The sequence below is a fragment of the Hippoglossus stenolepis genome, chromosome 7 (assembly GCF_022539355.2).
Source record: "Hippoglossus stenolepis isolate QCI-W04-F060 chromosome 7, HSTE1.2, whole genome shotgun sequence".
In the NCBI taxonomy this organism is placed as follows: Eukaryota; Metazoa; Chordata; class Actinopteri; order Pleuronectiformes; family Pleuronectidae; genus Hippoglossus; species Hippoglossus stenolepis.
Genome location: NC_061489.1, coordinates 15763694 through 15779465, shown reverse-complemented (window position 1 = coordinate 15779465; position 15772 = coordinate 15763694). Strand labels below are relative to the sequence as shown.

General features: G+C 44.0%; 3 protein-coding genes and 1 pseudogene across 30 annotated transcripts in view; all 4 read left to right on the top strand.

Moving 5' to 3' along the window:
* LOC118111996 (protocadherin gamma-A4) overlaps positions 1 to 15772 on the top strand; it is a 268356-nt gene that overhangs the window by 198213 nt on the left and 54371 nt on the right. For 2 of the 28 annotated variants that reach the window (XM_035160945.2, XM_035160926.2), the window contains exon 1: positions 9331 to 11888. The exons of 24 other annotated variants lie outside the window; for them this stretch is intronic. In XM_035160945.2, the coding sequence (XP_035016836.2) occupies positions 9504 to 11888 (2385 nt within the window). In that variant the 5' untranslated portion in view covers positions 9331 to 9503. Of the gene's footprint in view, positions 1 to 9330; positions 11889 to 11934; positions 15014 to 15772 lie in introns of those variants that run through there. 2 more of the 28 variants (XM_047340533.1, XM_047340529.1) reach the window with 2 other exon arrangements.
* LOC118112003 lies at positions 172 to 2775 on the top strand (annotated as a pseudogene).
* LOC124852079 (protocadherin beta-1-like) lies at positions 3422 to 4874 on the top strand. The gene has a single exon (XM_047340552.1). The coding sequence runs from the start codon at positions 3422 to 3424 to the stop codon at positions 4721 to 4723; it is 1302 nt and encodes a 433-aa protein (XP_047196508.1). The 3' UTR covers positions 4724 to 4874.
* Positions 6306 to 8853, top strand: LOC118112016 (protocadherin beta-16-like). The gene has a single exon (XM_047340543.1). It carries the CDS (start codon positions 6394 to 6396, stop codon positions 8836 to 8838), a length of 2445 nt encoding a protein of 814 aa, XP_047196499.1. The 5' UTR covers positions 6306 to 6393; the 3' UTR covers positions 8839 to 8853.

Genomic DNA, 15772 nt, shown 5'->3' with positions numbered 1-15772 from the left:
ATGTACCTTTCCCAGCATTTATAACATCATTGTGGTTCAATCTTCATCACTGTGCTCCAGACGGGATTTTTTTTTATCAGTGTTCCTGTAGTTATGCATGTTGAACTCTTAGGGACGCTGTAGTCCAGCATGTTGCTCGGGTGGAGCATATTATCAACAGTGCCTCCCCATCTTCAAACGCAAACGAGGAGAGGAGGGTACTAGATATAGCACACGACGGTGTTAGAGTCGAGACTAAAACACCCATCTCGCTTGGACTATTCTCTTTCTTTGTTGAGGAATATACCCTGACTTTGTGCTTGTTGTTGGAATATATCGTTGGCTCATTTTCTTCGACAGCTAAACGTGCATTTCTGCCTTTAATATAATATCGAGGAGAACAATGAAACGGCAAGTACTGTTTTTCATCTCGCTCCTTTTTGTCGGTGCTGTGCTCGGCCAGGTCACCTACTCCATTAACGAGGAACTGTCTGTGGGCTCTGTTGTCGGTAATGTCGCAGAGGATTTGGGTTTAGATGTCGAGAGACTGAAATCACGTAATGCTCGTGTGTACTTCGGTGATAGCAGAGAATACATAGAGCTGAATAAAGCCAGGGGAGTCCTCCTAATCAAAGAACAAATAGACAGAGAAACGCTCTGCGGACAGACGATGCCTTGTGCTTTGCATTTCCAGATTATATTAGACAAACCCATTGAATTTTACAGAATAATAGTTGAAATCGTAGATATAAACGATAATTCTCCTGCCTTTGAGAAAGGTGATATTAAATTTAAAATAAGCGAGTCTGCAGTGATCGGATCTAAGTTTGATTTGGAAGGGGCGGTGGATTTAGATGTGGGAATAAATGGTGTCCAAACCTATCGCTTGGAACAGACTGATCATTTCGCTCTAAAACTACACAATCAAGCAGACGGCTCCAGGAATGTGGAGATGATTTTGAAACAACCTCTTGACCGAGAGAAGAACGAGCATCTGTCTCTAGTGTTGACGGCCGTGGATGGAGGAGAGCCTCGCAGGTCTGGAACAATGCAGATTATTATCACGGTGTTAGATGCCAATGATAACGCACCAGTTTTCACAAAGCCCATATACAAAGCTACCGTTGAAGAAAATTCACCAAAAGGCACAGTTGTGACGACAGTCAGTGCATCAGATGCCGATCACGGATCAAATGGAAGAATAACGTATTCGATCAGAAGCACGTTAGATAGTGTCCGAAATTTGTTTGAGGTAAATGAACACACTGGTGAGGTTAGATTGATTGGAAATATAGACTACGAAAAATCACGTAATTATCAAATCAATTTACGTGCGAGTGACGAGGGAGGACTAACCGACACATGTAAAGTAATGGTCGACATTTTAGATGTGAATGATAATAACCCACTGATAGATGTAATGTCTAAAACAAATGTGATATCCGAAGATATTCAAAGTGGCACTGTCGTAACAATAATTAACATCCAAGACATAGACGATGGTGAGAATGGAAAAGTTAAATGTGCCATAAATGAAAATATTCCGTTCTTATTGAGGTCGACTGAAAATAATTTCTATAGCTTAGTGACAGACAGTGAATTAGACCGAGAGAGATCCTCTGAGTATAATATCACAGTGACCTGCTCTGATGAGGGAGTGCCCTCCCTCTCCAGCAGCGTCACTCTCACCTTACAGATCTCTGACGTGAATGACAACGCGCCTGTCTTTGAGAGGAGCTCATATGAGGCCTACATTGTAGAAAACAACACACCAGGTCTCTCTGTATTCACAGTGAAAGCCAGAGACGCTGACTGGAACCAGAATGCCCGTGTTTCTTACATACTGGAGGACTCTCTGTTAACGGAGTGCCAGTCTCCTCATATGTGTCCGTTAGTGCTGACAGTGGAGTCATCCATGCAGTGCGCTCTTTGACTATGAGCAGATTAAAGATTTTCACTTCCGAGTCAAAGCTCAGGATGGAGGCTCTCCTCCACTCAGTAGTAACGTGACTGTGAAAATACTGATCCAGGACCAGAACGACAACCCCTCAGGTTCTGTACCCACCAGACTGGTGGCTCTCTGGTGGCTGAACTGGTGCCTCGTTCAGCAGATGTGGGCTATCTGGTCACTAAAGTGGTGGCTGTTGATGTGGACTCTGGACAGAATGCCTGGCTCTCCTATAAACTGCAGAAAGCCACAGACAGGGCACTGTTTGAAGTGGGCTCACAGAATGGAGAAATAAGAACTATCCGCCAAGTCACTGATAAAGACGCAGTGAAACAAAGACTGAGTGTTATAGTGGAGGACAACGGGCAGCCCTCTCGTTCCGCTACAGTCGTTGTTAACGTGGCGGTGGCGGACAGCTTCCCGGAAGTGCTGTCGGAGTTCACTGACTTTACGCACGACAAGGAGTACAACGACAACCTGACTTTTTACTTAGTGTTGGCTCTGGCTGTAGTTTCCTTCCTCTTCATCACGTGTGTAGTGGTTATTATCTCAGTGAAAATCTACAGATGGAGACAGTCTCGCGTCCTGTTTCACTCCAATCTCCTGTGATTCCATATTATCCACCACGTTACTCAGACACTTTGGGGACAGGGACTCTCCAACACGTGTACAATTACGAGGTGTGCAGGACGACTGACTCCAGAAAGAGTGACTGTAAGTTCGGAGGAGCTGGTAGTCAGAACGTGCTGATAATGGACCCCAGTTCTACAGGGACGATGCAGCGGATACAGAGTGAAAAGAGCATCCTGGATGAACCAGACTCTCCTCTTGAGGTTAGACCTACATAATTATTACTAGAAAATCATATTTTTTTGTTTAGTTATATTTTCAATTACGTAATTTACAATGCATACACTTTCAGTACCTTGGACAGCGAAAGAACAGCCTCCGTTTTTTCCCATTCGATCTATTTATATATCTGTCTATCTCTCTCTCTCTCTCTCATAGTGTTATTTATTGTCTTCATATCTTTCTCTTTTCTTCACACTTTAGAAACAAATACTTAGTTGGCAAAATGTGATGTTTATCACCAATTTAATTTACAGTAAAGCTTTCCCAGTAGTTTTGAATGGGTGGTTGTTTGTTCAGCGAATACATAAGTAACAGCAGAGGTAAGATTGTGTTTTTTCCTTTAACACGTGTAGTTTCAAGTAGTGAACTGAGTGGGCCGCTGTTGACCAGCCTCTCAGCGTTTATAACCATATTTATACGAGGACAACCTCCGTTCTCTCACAAGGGAGACGGACTCCGACACATAAATGCACAGTCGACGGAGGATGAAACACAATGCGCGGAATATATCAATCTGGAATATTTTTCTGTCAGTTGTTGATTAAACTGACCTTCCTGTGGGTTTGATTTGCATCAGTAACGGTGATATCTAAAGGGAGGACAACACGTTATTTTTTATTCGAGGAGTTTTCTGAAAGAACAATGAGACGGCAAGTACTGTGGTTTTTCTCGGTCCTGTGTCTCAGCTCAGTGCTCGGCCAGGTCAGCTACTCTATCCCCGAGGAAATGGCCAAAGGCTCCTTGGTCGGTAACATAGCTCAGGATTTAGGTTTGGATGTTAAACGACTGCAAGCGCGTAGAGCTCGTATTCACACAGGGGACAGTACAGAGTACATTCAGCTTAACAAGGAAAAAGGACTCCTCGTTGTCAAAGAGAGAATCGACCGCGAAGCTCTGTGTGGCCAGACAACGCCTTGCGCTTTGCATTTTCAGATTGCCTTAGAAAGCCCAATAGAAATATTCCCGGTTACTGTCGAAATCACAGACATTAACGACAATGCTCCAGTTTTCCAAAAGGACGAGAAAAACATTGAAATCAGCGAGTCGGCAGTCATCGGCTCTAAATTTATGTTAGAAAAAGCAATAGACCTCGATATAGGACGGAATGGTCTTCAGAGCTACACACTGAAGCCCAATGATAATTTTATACTTAAATTACACGGTCAGTCTGACGGTGTGAAGAAGGTTGAAATGATTTTACAGAAGCCTCTGGATAGAGAGAAAAAGGAGTTTGCCTCCTTATTGTTGACGGCTGTAGATGGCGGAGAGCCGCAGAAGTCTGGCACTATGCAGATTCATATAACTGTGTTAGACGCTAATGACAACGCTCCTGTGTTTACACAAACAATATACAAAGCAAGTGTGAAAGAAAATGCTCTCAAGGGAACCATCATCACCAAAGTGAGTGCCTCCGATGCGGACAAAGGCTCGAATGGGGAGGTTAGCTACGTAATCGGTAATGGTGTGATAGGATCTTTAGATTTATTCCACATTACCGAAGACGGTCAGCTCATTTTAAATGGGCCGATTGATTTTGAAAAGGCGAGAAATTATGAAATAGATATTGAGGCAGTTGACCGAGGGGGTCTGTCTGATTCAAGCAAAGTGAGCATTGATGTGGGTGATATTAATGACAATAGTCCTGTTATAAATATGATCTCATCATCAAATTCAGTTGGAGAAGATTCACGTTCACACACCGTGGTAGCTGTAATGAGCGTAAATGATCCTGATTCTGAAGAAAACGGGAAAGTCCGGTGTGTGATTAACAAAAATATACCATTTGCTCTTACAGCTACATCTAGTAATCTATACAGTATTGTGACAGACAGTGATTTAGACCGAGAGACAGCATCTGAGCATAATATCACAGTGAGCTGCTCTGATGAGGAGTGCCCTCCCTCTCCAGCAGCGTCACTCTCACCTTACAGATCTCTGACGTGAATGACAACGCGCCTGTCTTTGAGAGGAGCTCATATGAGGCCTACATTGTAGAAAACAACACACCAGGTCTCTCTGTATTCACAGTGAAAGCCAGAGACGCTGACTGGAACCAGAATGCCCGTGTTTCTTACATACTGGAGGACTCCTCTGTTAACGGAGTGCCAGTCTCCTCATACGTGTCCGTTAGTGCTGATAGTGGAGTCATCCATGCAGTGCGCTCTTTTGACTACGAGCAGATCAAAGATTTTCACTTCCGAGTCAAAGCTCAGGATGGAGGCTCTCCTCCACTCAGTAGCAACGTGACTGTGAAAATACTGATCCAGGACCAGAACGACAACCCCCCTCAGGTTCTGTACCCAGTCCAGACTGGTGGCTCTCTGGGGACTGAACTGGTGCCTCGTTCAGCAGATGTGGGCTATCTGGTCACTAAAGTGGTGGCTGTTGATGTGGACTCTGGACAGAATGCCTGGCTCTCCTATAAACTGCAGAAAGCCACAGACAGGGCGCTGTTTGAAGTGGGCTCACAGAACGGAGAAATAAGAACTATCCGCCAAGTCACTGATAAAGACGCAGTGAAACAAAGACTGAGTGTTATAGGGAGGACAACGGGCAGCCCTCTCGTTCAGCTACAGTCGTTGTTAACGTGGCGGTGGCGGACAGCTTCCTGAAGTGCTGTCGGAGTTCACTGACTTTACGCACGACAAGGAGTACAACGACAACCTGACTTTTACTTAGTGCTGGCTCTGGCTGTAGTTTCCTTCCTCTTCATCACGTGTGTAGTGGTTATTATCTCAGTGAAAATCTACAGATGGAGACAGTCTCGCGTCCAGTTTCACTCCAATCTCCCTGTGATTCCATATTATCCACCACGTTACTCAGACACTTTGGGGACAGGGACTCTCCAACACGTGTACAATTACGAGGTGTGCAGGACGACTGACTCCAGAAAGAGTGACTGTAAGTTCGGCGGAGCTGGTAGTCAGAACGTGCTGATAATGGACCCCAGTTCTACAGGGACGATGCAGCGGATTCAGAGTGAAAAGAGCATCCTGGACGAACCAGACTCTCCTCTAGAGGTTAGAAAGGTGTCACATCACTTTTCCTTACTATTTGTCATCACGAAAATCTCGAATGTAAATGCTACACAATTTATATACATTTTCTGGTTTTCTCCTTTTCAGCACCTTGGAGAGCAGCATTTGCACAGTATAATTTTGTGTTATTAAATACGACAGAAAATTACCAATTTTATTCTTCACACTTAAAATGGAATTAAGGTTTGAATATATATACTTTTAAGCCTGATAGTGTAACAATTCAATCCCAGCTTTTATCAATCGTCAGTCTTCACTTTTTCTCCTCTCCCATCCCTCCTCTTTCCGTGTAGTTTTGCTTTCTGAACTCAGTGGGCCGCTGTCGGCTAGTCTGTTGCAGTTATAGTATACTTACAGCAGCACCGCCTCTTCATGTCGATATATTCGAGAGGAAGGGCAGGCGCAGACGGCATTGTCTCCTCCAGAGTGGCCGATTTATCTCGCGACAGGATTATCTTTACGTTTCGCCCATCCTGAGGACTGTTTTTGTTTCACATTTTGCTTCAAGTGACTTTACAATCTTTCCAAAGGATTACACGAAGTGGCTGTTTCTTATTGCCGATGAAATTTTAAACAATGGGACGGCAAGTACTGTATTTTATTTCGATGCTCTGTCTGAAGTCAGCCTTCGCACAGGTCACTTACTCTATTCCGGAGGAAATGTCGAAGGGCTCTTTCGTCGGAAATATAGCCCAGGATTTAGGGTTGGATGTTAAACGACTGAAGTTGGGTAACGCTCATGTTTATTCTGGCGATAGCAGAGTATACATCGAGCTGAACAATGACAGAGGAGTCCTCCTTATCAAAGAGAGAATAGACCGAGAGGCGTTGTGCGGCGATACGACGCCGTGTGCTGTGCATTTCCAGATCGTGTTAGAGAACCCTATGGAATTTTACAGCGTCACAGTAGAAATAACAGATATTAACGATAATGCACCGAACTTTGAAAAAAACGAAATTAAATTCGTAATTAGCGAGTCTGCAGTTGTTGGGGCAAAATTTGACTTGGAACGAGCAGTGGATTTGGATGTTGGCTCAAATAGTCTTCAAAGTTACGTGCTTAAGCCAACTGATAATTTTTTATTGAAGCTGCACAGTCAAGCGGATGGCACAAAAAATGTTGAAATGGTTTTACAAAAACCATTGGACAGAGAGAAAAACGAGTTTATATCTTTAGTGTTGACGGCTGCAGATGGAGGAGAGCCACAGATGTCGGGAACAATGCAGATTTCAATCACTGTATTAGATGTGAACGACAATGCTCCCGTTTTTACACAGAAGATTTACAAAGGAACGGTGGCTGAAAATGCTGCAAAAGGCACGATCGTGACCACTGTTAGTGCTTCAGATGCTGATCATGGTTTGAATGGTAAAATAATGTATTCAATCACAAACACATTGGATGACGTCAGACATATGTTTGAAGTAAATGAGGACAGCGGTGAAGTCAGATTGATCGGACGACTGGATTATGAAAAGAAGAGACATTTTCAGATCAGTGTACGTGCAAGAGATAATGGAGGGCTGACGGATTCTTGTAAAGTGACTGTCGATGTAGTTGATATCAATGACAATGAACCAACGATTAAAATCATGTCTAAATCAACCGTTATATCAGAGAGTGCAGACCCCAACACAGTCGTCACAATGATAAATATCCAGGACCCCGACTCGGGGGAAAATGGTAAAGTTCAGTGTTTTATAAATGATAATATTCCGTTTTTACTGAAATCGACTTCGAATAATTTCTATAGCTTAGTGACAGACGGTGAATTAGACAGAGAGAGATCCTCGGAGTTTAATATCACAGTGACCTGCTCTGATGAGGGAGTGCCCTCCCTCTCCAGCAGCGTCACTCTCACCTTACAGATCTCTGACGTGAATGACAACGCGCCTGTCTTTGAGAGGAGCTCATATGAGGCCTACATTGTAGAAAACAACACACCAGGTCTCTCTGTATTCACAGTGAAAGCCAGAGACGCTGACTGGAACCAGAATGCCCGTGTTTCTTACATACTGGAGGACTCCTCTGTTAACGGAGTGCCAGTCTCCTCATATGTGTCCGTTAGTGCTGATAGTGGAGTCATCCATGCAGTGCGCTCTTTTGACTACGAGCAGATCAAAGATTTTCACTTCCGAGTCAAAGCTCAGGATGGAGGCTCTCCTCCACTCAGTAGTAACGTGACTGTGAAAATACTGATCCAGGACCAGAACGACAACCCCCCTCAGGTTCTGTACCCAGTCCAGACTGGTGGCTCTCTGGTGGCTGAACTGGTGCCTCGTTCAGCAGATGTGGGCTATCTGGTCACTAAAGTGGTGGCTGTTGATGTGGACTCTGGACAGAATGCCTGGCTCTCCTATAAACTGCAGAAAGCCACAGACAGGGCGCTGTTTGAAGTGGGCTCACAGAATGGAGAAATAAGAACTATCCGTCAAGTCACTGATAAAGACGCAGTGAAACAAAGACTGACTGTGATAGTGGAGGACAACGGGCAGCCCTCTCGTTCAGCTACAGTCGTTGTTAACGTGGCGGTGGCGGACAGCTTCCCGGAAGTGCTGTCGGAGTTCACTGACTTTACGCACGACAAGGAGTACAACGACAACCTGACTTTTTACTTAGTGTTGGCTCTGGCTGTAGTTTCCTTCCTCTTCATCACGTGTGTAGTGGTTATTATCTCAGTGAAAATCTACAGATGGAGACAGTCTCGCGTCCTGTTTCACTCCAACCTCCCTGTGATTCCATATTATCCACCACGTTACTCAGACACTTTGGGGACAGGGACTCTCCAACACGTGTACAATTACGAGGTGTGCAGGACGACTGACTCCAGAAAGAGTGACTGTAAGTTCGGCGGAGCTGGTAGTCAGAACGTGCTGATAATGGACCCCAGTTCTACAGGGACGATGCAGCGGATACAGAGTGAAAAGAGCATCCTGGATGAACCAGACTCTCCTCTAGAGGTTGGTTATTTGCGGTTCATTTTTAGCTCAAAATTGTTTGCATATATATTTTTGCTGTAATATGTGAAGTTATTAATAGTCGTCAATAGTCATAAACCTGCAATCAGCACCATGGACAGAGACACTGTTAGTGATCTGAACTACTCTACTCCTTAAAAGTTAAATGTCAGTAGATATCTTGACTGATGTACAAGATATTTTAAAAAGGAAAAAAATATTTTCAAAATGATTTTGTTTTGAAATAGTATTCCTCTCGCTTACACTCTGTCTGTTTTCAGCAACAAAAAAAGTCTGTATAATATCAGCACCTACTGTTTTCTCTGCAATCTACACGAATTTTTTATTTTTTTATTTAATTTAATTTTACCAAACTAATTTCTGTAACCATCACCAATCATATGACTCGTTCGCACATCCCTTGTGTAATTTTGACTTCGAACTCAGAGGGACGCTGTTCACCAGTGTGTACTAGTCTTACAGCAGATAAATAGTGTTACCTCCCATCATCTCCGTATATCTGAGCTTCAAGCAAAGAACGGGGACATACAAAGAAGCACACGCGAGGTTCCAACAGTTAGCATGGACATAATGAACGACTGTTTCTTTCTTCGCTGAGTGGATTATTGAGACCTTGTTTTTGACAGCAGATTTGGGGGAAATACTTGTAAAGGAGGACTGACTGGTTTACATACGGATTTCTTGCAAAGACGACGACGTACGTAACAATGAAGCGGCAAGTACCGTTGTTTCTCTCGGTCCTCTTCTTCAGCGCAGTGCTCGGACAGGTCAGCTACTCCATTCCAGAGGAGATGCCGAAAGGCTCTTTCGTCGGCAACATAGCTCAGGATTTAGGTTTAGATGTCAAAAGACTACATTCCGGAAAGGCTCGCGTTTTTACAAGAGACAGCACGGCGTACGTCGAGCTGAACAGAGAAAGAGGAAGACTGCTGATTAAAGAGAGAATAGACAGAGAGGCGATCTGTGGACAAACGACGCCCTGCGCACTGCACTTTCAGATTCTATTGGAAAATCCAATGGAATTCTACAGTATCACAGTTGAAATCATAGATATAAACGATAACCCCCCGACTTTTATTACAAACGATGTTCAATTTAATATTAGCGAGTCTGCGCTTATTGGCAGTACATTTAATTTAGACAGGGCGACTGATGCTGATGTCGGCGAAAATGGTTTAAAAACGTATGTCTTGAAACCAACAGATATATTTTCTCTTAAAATGAACAATCAAGGAGACGGTAGTAAAAACGTTGAAATGGTTTTGAATGCACCGCTGGACAGAGAGAAAAATGAACACCTTTCTCTAGTTCTGACGGCGGTGGATGGTGGCGAGCCGCAGATGTCAGGGACAATGCAGATTCACATCACTGTTTTAGACGCTAATGACAATGAGCCTGTTTTCACACAGTCTGTTTACAAAGCCTCTATACAGGAAAATGCAGCAGTAGGAACAGTGGTAGTGAGAGTAACAGCAACCGACGCTGATCATGGATTGAATGGTAAAATAACATATTCAATTTCAGGTTTGCTAGATTATGCCCGTGGGATGTTTGAAATAAATAAGGCGACAGGCGAGGTCACCTTGATTGGAAAAGTGGACTTTGAAAAGTCGAGAAGTTTCCAAGTTAATATTCGTGCTAGTGATGATGGTGGACTAACTGGTTCATGCAAACTGATAGTCGATGTATTAGATATGAACGACAACAGCCCTGATATTCATATTATGTCAAAATCAAATGTGATATCAGAAGACGCAAAACCTAACACTGTTGTGACAATGATAAATGTGGAAGATGTAGACTCTGCTGAAAACGGAAAAGTACATTGCGTCGTTAATGATAACAACAACTTCATGTTAAAGTCAACGTCAGATAAGTTTTATAGCTTAGTGACAGACAGTGAATTAGACAGAGAGAGATCCTCTGAATATAATATCACAGTGAGCTGCTCTGATGAGGGAGTGCCCTCCCTCTCCAGCAGCGTCACTCTCACCTTACAGATCTCTGACGTGAATGACAACGCGCCTGTCTTTGAGAGGAGCTCATATGAGGCCTACATTGTAGAAAACAACACACCAGGTCTCTCTGTATTCACAGTGAAAGCCAGAGACGCTGACTGGAACCAGAATGCCCGTGTTTCTTACATACTGGAGGACTCCTCTGTTAACGGAGTGCCAGTCTCCTCATATGTGTCCGTTAGTGCTGATAGTGGAGTCATCCATGCAGTGCGCTCTTTTGACTACGAGCAGATCAAAAAATTTCACTTCCGAGTCAAAGCTCAGGATGGAGGCTCTCCTCCACTCAGTAGCAACGTGACTGTGAAAATACTGATCCAGGACCAGAACGACAACCCCCCTCAGGTTCTGTACCCAGTGCAGACTGGTGGCTCTCTGGTGGCTGAACTGGTGCCTCGTTCAGCAGATGTGGGCTATCTGGTCACTAAAGTGGTGGCTGTGGATGTGGACTCTGGACAGAATGCCTGGCTCTCCTATAAACTGCAGAAAGCCACAGACAGGGCGCTGTTTGAAGTGGGCTCACAGAATGGAGAAATAAGAACTATCCGCCAAGTCACTGATAAAGACGCAGTGAAACAAAGACTGAGTGTTATAGTGGAGGACAACGGGCAGCCCTCTCGTTCAGCTACAGTCGTTGTTAACGTGGCGGTGGCGGACAGCTTCCCTGAAGTGCTGTCGGAGTTCACTGACTTTACGCACGACAAGGAGTACAACGACAACCTGACTTTTTACTTAGTGTTGGCTCTGGCTGTAGTTTCCTTCCTCTTCATCACGTGTGTAGTGGTTATCATCTCAGTGAAAATATACAGATGGAGACAGTCTCGCGTCCTGTATCACTCCAATCTCCCTGTGATTCCATATTATCCACCACGTTACTCAGACACTTTGGGGACAGGGACTCTCCAGCACGTGTACAATTACGAGGTGTGCAGGACGACTGACTCCAGAAAGAGTGACTGTAAGTTCGGCGGAGCTGGTAGTCAGAACGTGCTGATAATGGACCCCAGTTCTACAGGGACGATGCAGCGGATACAGAGTGAAAAGAGCATCCTGGATGAACCAGACTCTCCTCTAGAGGTTTGAATTTCTTAGCTCTATGTTCCTATGTTGAATTCGCCATTTCAATTTACTATCCCCTATTTATTTGTGATACAATGTTGTTCAAAGTGATTTATAGCAGGGTCTTACACTGAAGCTTCAGTTTAACAAGTACTGTATGTCAAGCAGTACAACAAGTACTATATGTTAAGTAAGAGAAAGTGTGTGGAATCAGTTGAAAAACCACGCCGATGTGTTATTTTCAGCACCCTGGAGAGCGACACGAGTTTATTTTGAAAACTACGTATGTTTTTCAGTTCGTTTTTGGTGAGTTTGCTGCTTTAATTAACGTAATCTGTTGCAAATCGAATAATGACACCTCACATTCCTCTATTAGGTGCCTTTTCATTGTTAGTTAGCTGTTGTATCAAACATCCCCGCCCATTCACATGTAAAGTGTTTATTTTTAATTTTTTATGTTTGTCCATTTAGTTTTGCCACTTTCCGTTGCAATTTGTATTAATAGCCTCGGAGGGCCGCTGTTGGCCAGTTTGTATCAGATTTACCGCAGACTCTTTGTACCTCCCATAAAGCCTTTATTTTAGAGCGAGAGAAAGACAGACGCTCAGCGCACCGTTTGGAATTAACCGGAGATACAGGACGTCGAATTCCTTTTCATGCCCGGACTATACTTAAATAGCTTTGTTTTCGTTTCAATGCGGGACAACAAACGATAAACATCGTTGATGGTTCACACTGGAATTACGTCGGACAGAACAATGAGAGGGCAAGTACTGCTGTTTTTGTCGGTCCTCTCGCTCAGCTCGGCGCTTGGGCAGGTCAGCTACTCCATTCCTGAGGAAATGCCCAAAGGCTCTCTCGTTGGAAATATGGCAAAAGACTTTGGGTTGGAAGTTAAAAGACTTAAATCTGGCAAAGCTCGCATATTTAATCCAGACAGTGTTGAATATATTGAGCTGAATAACGAAAGAGGAGTCCTCCTCATCAGGGAAAGGATAGACAGAGAGGCGCTCTGTGGACAAACGACGCCTTGCGCTTTGCATTTTCAGATCATATTAGAGAATCCGATGGAATTTTACAGTGTAACTATTGAAATCACAGATGTTAATGATAACCCTCCTTCATTCGAAAAGAACGACGTCAGATTTAAAATTAGTGAATCCGCTGTCAGCGGGGCTAAATTCATATTAGACCGTGCCGTTGATCCTGATGTTGGTTCAAATGGTTTGCAAACATATAGACTCGAGCCGAGAGATAATTTTATGATTAAACTACACGATCAGGCAGATGGAACAAAAAATGTGGAAATGGTTCTCGAGAAACCTCTCGACAGAGAGAAGCATGAGCACTTGTCTTTAGTTCTGACGGCCGTGGATGGAGGAGAGCCGCAGATGACGGGAACAATGCAGATTCTCATCACTGTTTTAGACGTTAATGATAACGCCCCTGTTTTTACACAGCCAATTTATAAAGCCTCGATAAAAGAAAATTCTCCAGTCGGTACATTTGTAGTTACAGTTACTGCAACAGATGCAGATCATGGAAGTAATGGTAAAATAACTTATTCTATTTCAAGTATATCAGATCACGCCCGTGGGTTATTTGAGGTAAATGATGAAAGTGGTGAAATTCGACTGAAAGGAAATGTTGACTATGAAAAAGCTCGAACCTTTCAGATAAATGTCCGAGCAAGTGATGATGGAGGACTAGTTGATTCATGTAAAGTGATGATTGACGTCACTGACGTGAATGACAATAAACCCGAAATTCATATAATGTCAAAATCAAACGTGATATCAGAAGATGCCAAACCCGGTACTGTTGTGACAATGATAAATATTAAGGACGCAGACTCGGGTGAGAATGGTAAAGTCCAGTGTTCTATGAATAACGATATTCCTTTTGTTATGAAATCAACAAACAATGGTTTCTATACTTTAGTGACAGACAGTGAATTAGACAGAGAGACATCCTCTGAGTATAATATCACAGTGACCTGCTCTGATGAGGGAGTGCCCTCCCTCTCCAGCAGCGTCACTCTCACCTTACAGATCTCTGACGTGAATGACAACGCGCCTGTCTTTGAGAGGAGCTCATATGAGGCCTACATTGTAGAAAACAACACACCAGGTCTCTCTGTATTCACAGTGAAAGCCAGAGACGCTGACTGGAACCAGAATGCCCGTGTTTCTTACATACTGGAGGACTCCTCTGTTAACGGAGTGCCAGTCTCCTCATATGTGTCCGTTAGTGCTGATAGTGGAGTCATCCATGCAGTGCGCTCTTTTGACTACGAGCAGATCAAAGATTTTCACTTCCGAGTCAAAGCTCAGGATGGAGGCTCTCCTCCACTCAGTAGTAACGTGACTGTGAAAATACTGATCCAGGACCAGAACGACAACCCCCCTCAGGTTCTGTACCCGGTGCAGACTGGTGGCTCTCTGGTGGCTGAACTGGTGCCTCGTTCAGCAGATGTGGGCTATCTGGTCACTAAAGTGGTGGCTGTTGATGTGGACTCTGGACAGAACGCCTGGCTCTCCTATAAACTGCAGAAAGCCACAGACAGGGCGCTGTTTGAAGTGGGCTCACAGAATGGAGAAATAAGAACTATCCGTCAAGTCACTGATAAAGACACAGTGAAACAAAGACTGAGTGTTATAGTGGAGGACAACGGGCAGCCCTCTCGTTCAGCTACAGTCGTTGTTAACGTGGCGGTGGCGGACAGCTTCCCGGAAGTGCTGTCGGAGTTCACTGACTTTACGCACGACAAGGAGTACAACGACAACCTGACTTTTTACTTAGTGCTGGCTCTGGCTGTAGTTTCCTTCCTCTTCATCACGTGTGTAGTGGTTATTATCTCAGTGAAAATCTACAGATGGAGACAGTCTCGCGTCCTGTTTCACTCCAATCTCCCTGTGATTCCATATTATCCACCACGTTACTCAGACACTTTGGGGACAGGGACTCTCCAACACGTGTACAATTACGAGGTGTGCAGGACGACTGACTCCAGAAAGAGTGACTGTAAGTTCGGCGGAGCTGGTAGTCAGAACGTGCTGATAATGGACCCCAGTTCTACAGGGACGATGCAGCGGATACAGAGTGAAAAGAGCATCCTGGATGAACCAGACTCTCCTCTTGAGGTTAGACAGGTGTCACACTACACGTGCTAGAATTTCTTTGAACTTGAACTCACCATTTACAATCACTGTTGTATTGATTGTCATTTTGTCATTTTGCAAACGCTTTATAACTGGGGAACAACACCAAAGCTTCAATAGGCTACCGTACAGCTTGAAGAAAGTACTGAGTTAAATATTTTCGATAAAATAAAGTGAGGGAAATCAGGTGAAGTTAAATAAAATTATGGCTAGTTATTTTCAGCACCTTGGAGAGGGACACGAGACAATGTGTCAGAGACATCAATTATCCTCCATCTATCTATCAATCTGTCTTACGATCTTTCTGTCTGTCTGTGTGTCATGTCTGTCTTGTCTGTCTATCTACATTTTTTTCTCTGTCTGTCTGTTGTCTTAATTCAGGCAGACAACTACAATTTAATGATCCTGCAATATCCTTTTTACGTCCCTACGTGCCGCTGTTGATCAGTGTGGGAAAATTCTCTCCCTCTCTATAGCGCATTCCTCTCTTCTCTGCCCTGTTTCGATTTCAAGTGGCAGTATAAAGACGACGCACGACTACAGGCTCACAGCTAAATATTTCTATCGCGGTGGTGTTTTTTAAATCCAGTTGAATTTTGCATTGACTTAACCATCATGGGGGGAGGTTTTACATTTACACGGAAGCTGTTGTTTCTCTGCATTTGTGTCGCAAATGTAACCGTCGGGCACGTCCGCTATTCTATACCAGAGGAAATGGCGACGGGCTCCATTGTTGGGAAT

What these genes read in the sequence shown, in the direction of transcription:
- LOC124852079 (XM_047340552.1), top strand. Translation starts at nt 3,422, where the DNA reads ATGAGACGGCAAGTACTGTGGTTTTTCTCGGTCCTGTGTCTCAGCTCA.
- LOC118112016 (XM_047340543.1), top strand. Translation starts at nt 6,394, where the DNA reads ATGGGACGGCAAGTACTGTATTTTATTTCGATGCTCTGTCTGAAGTCA.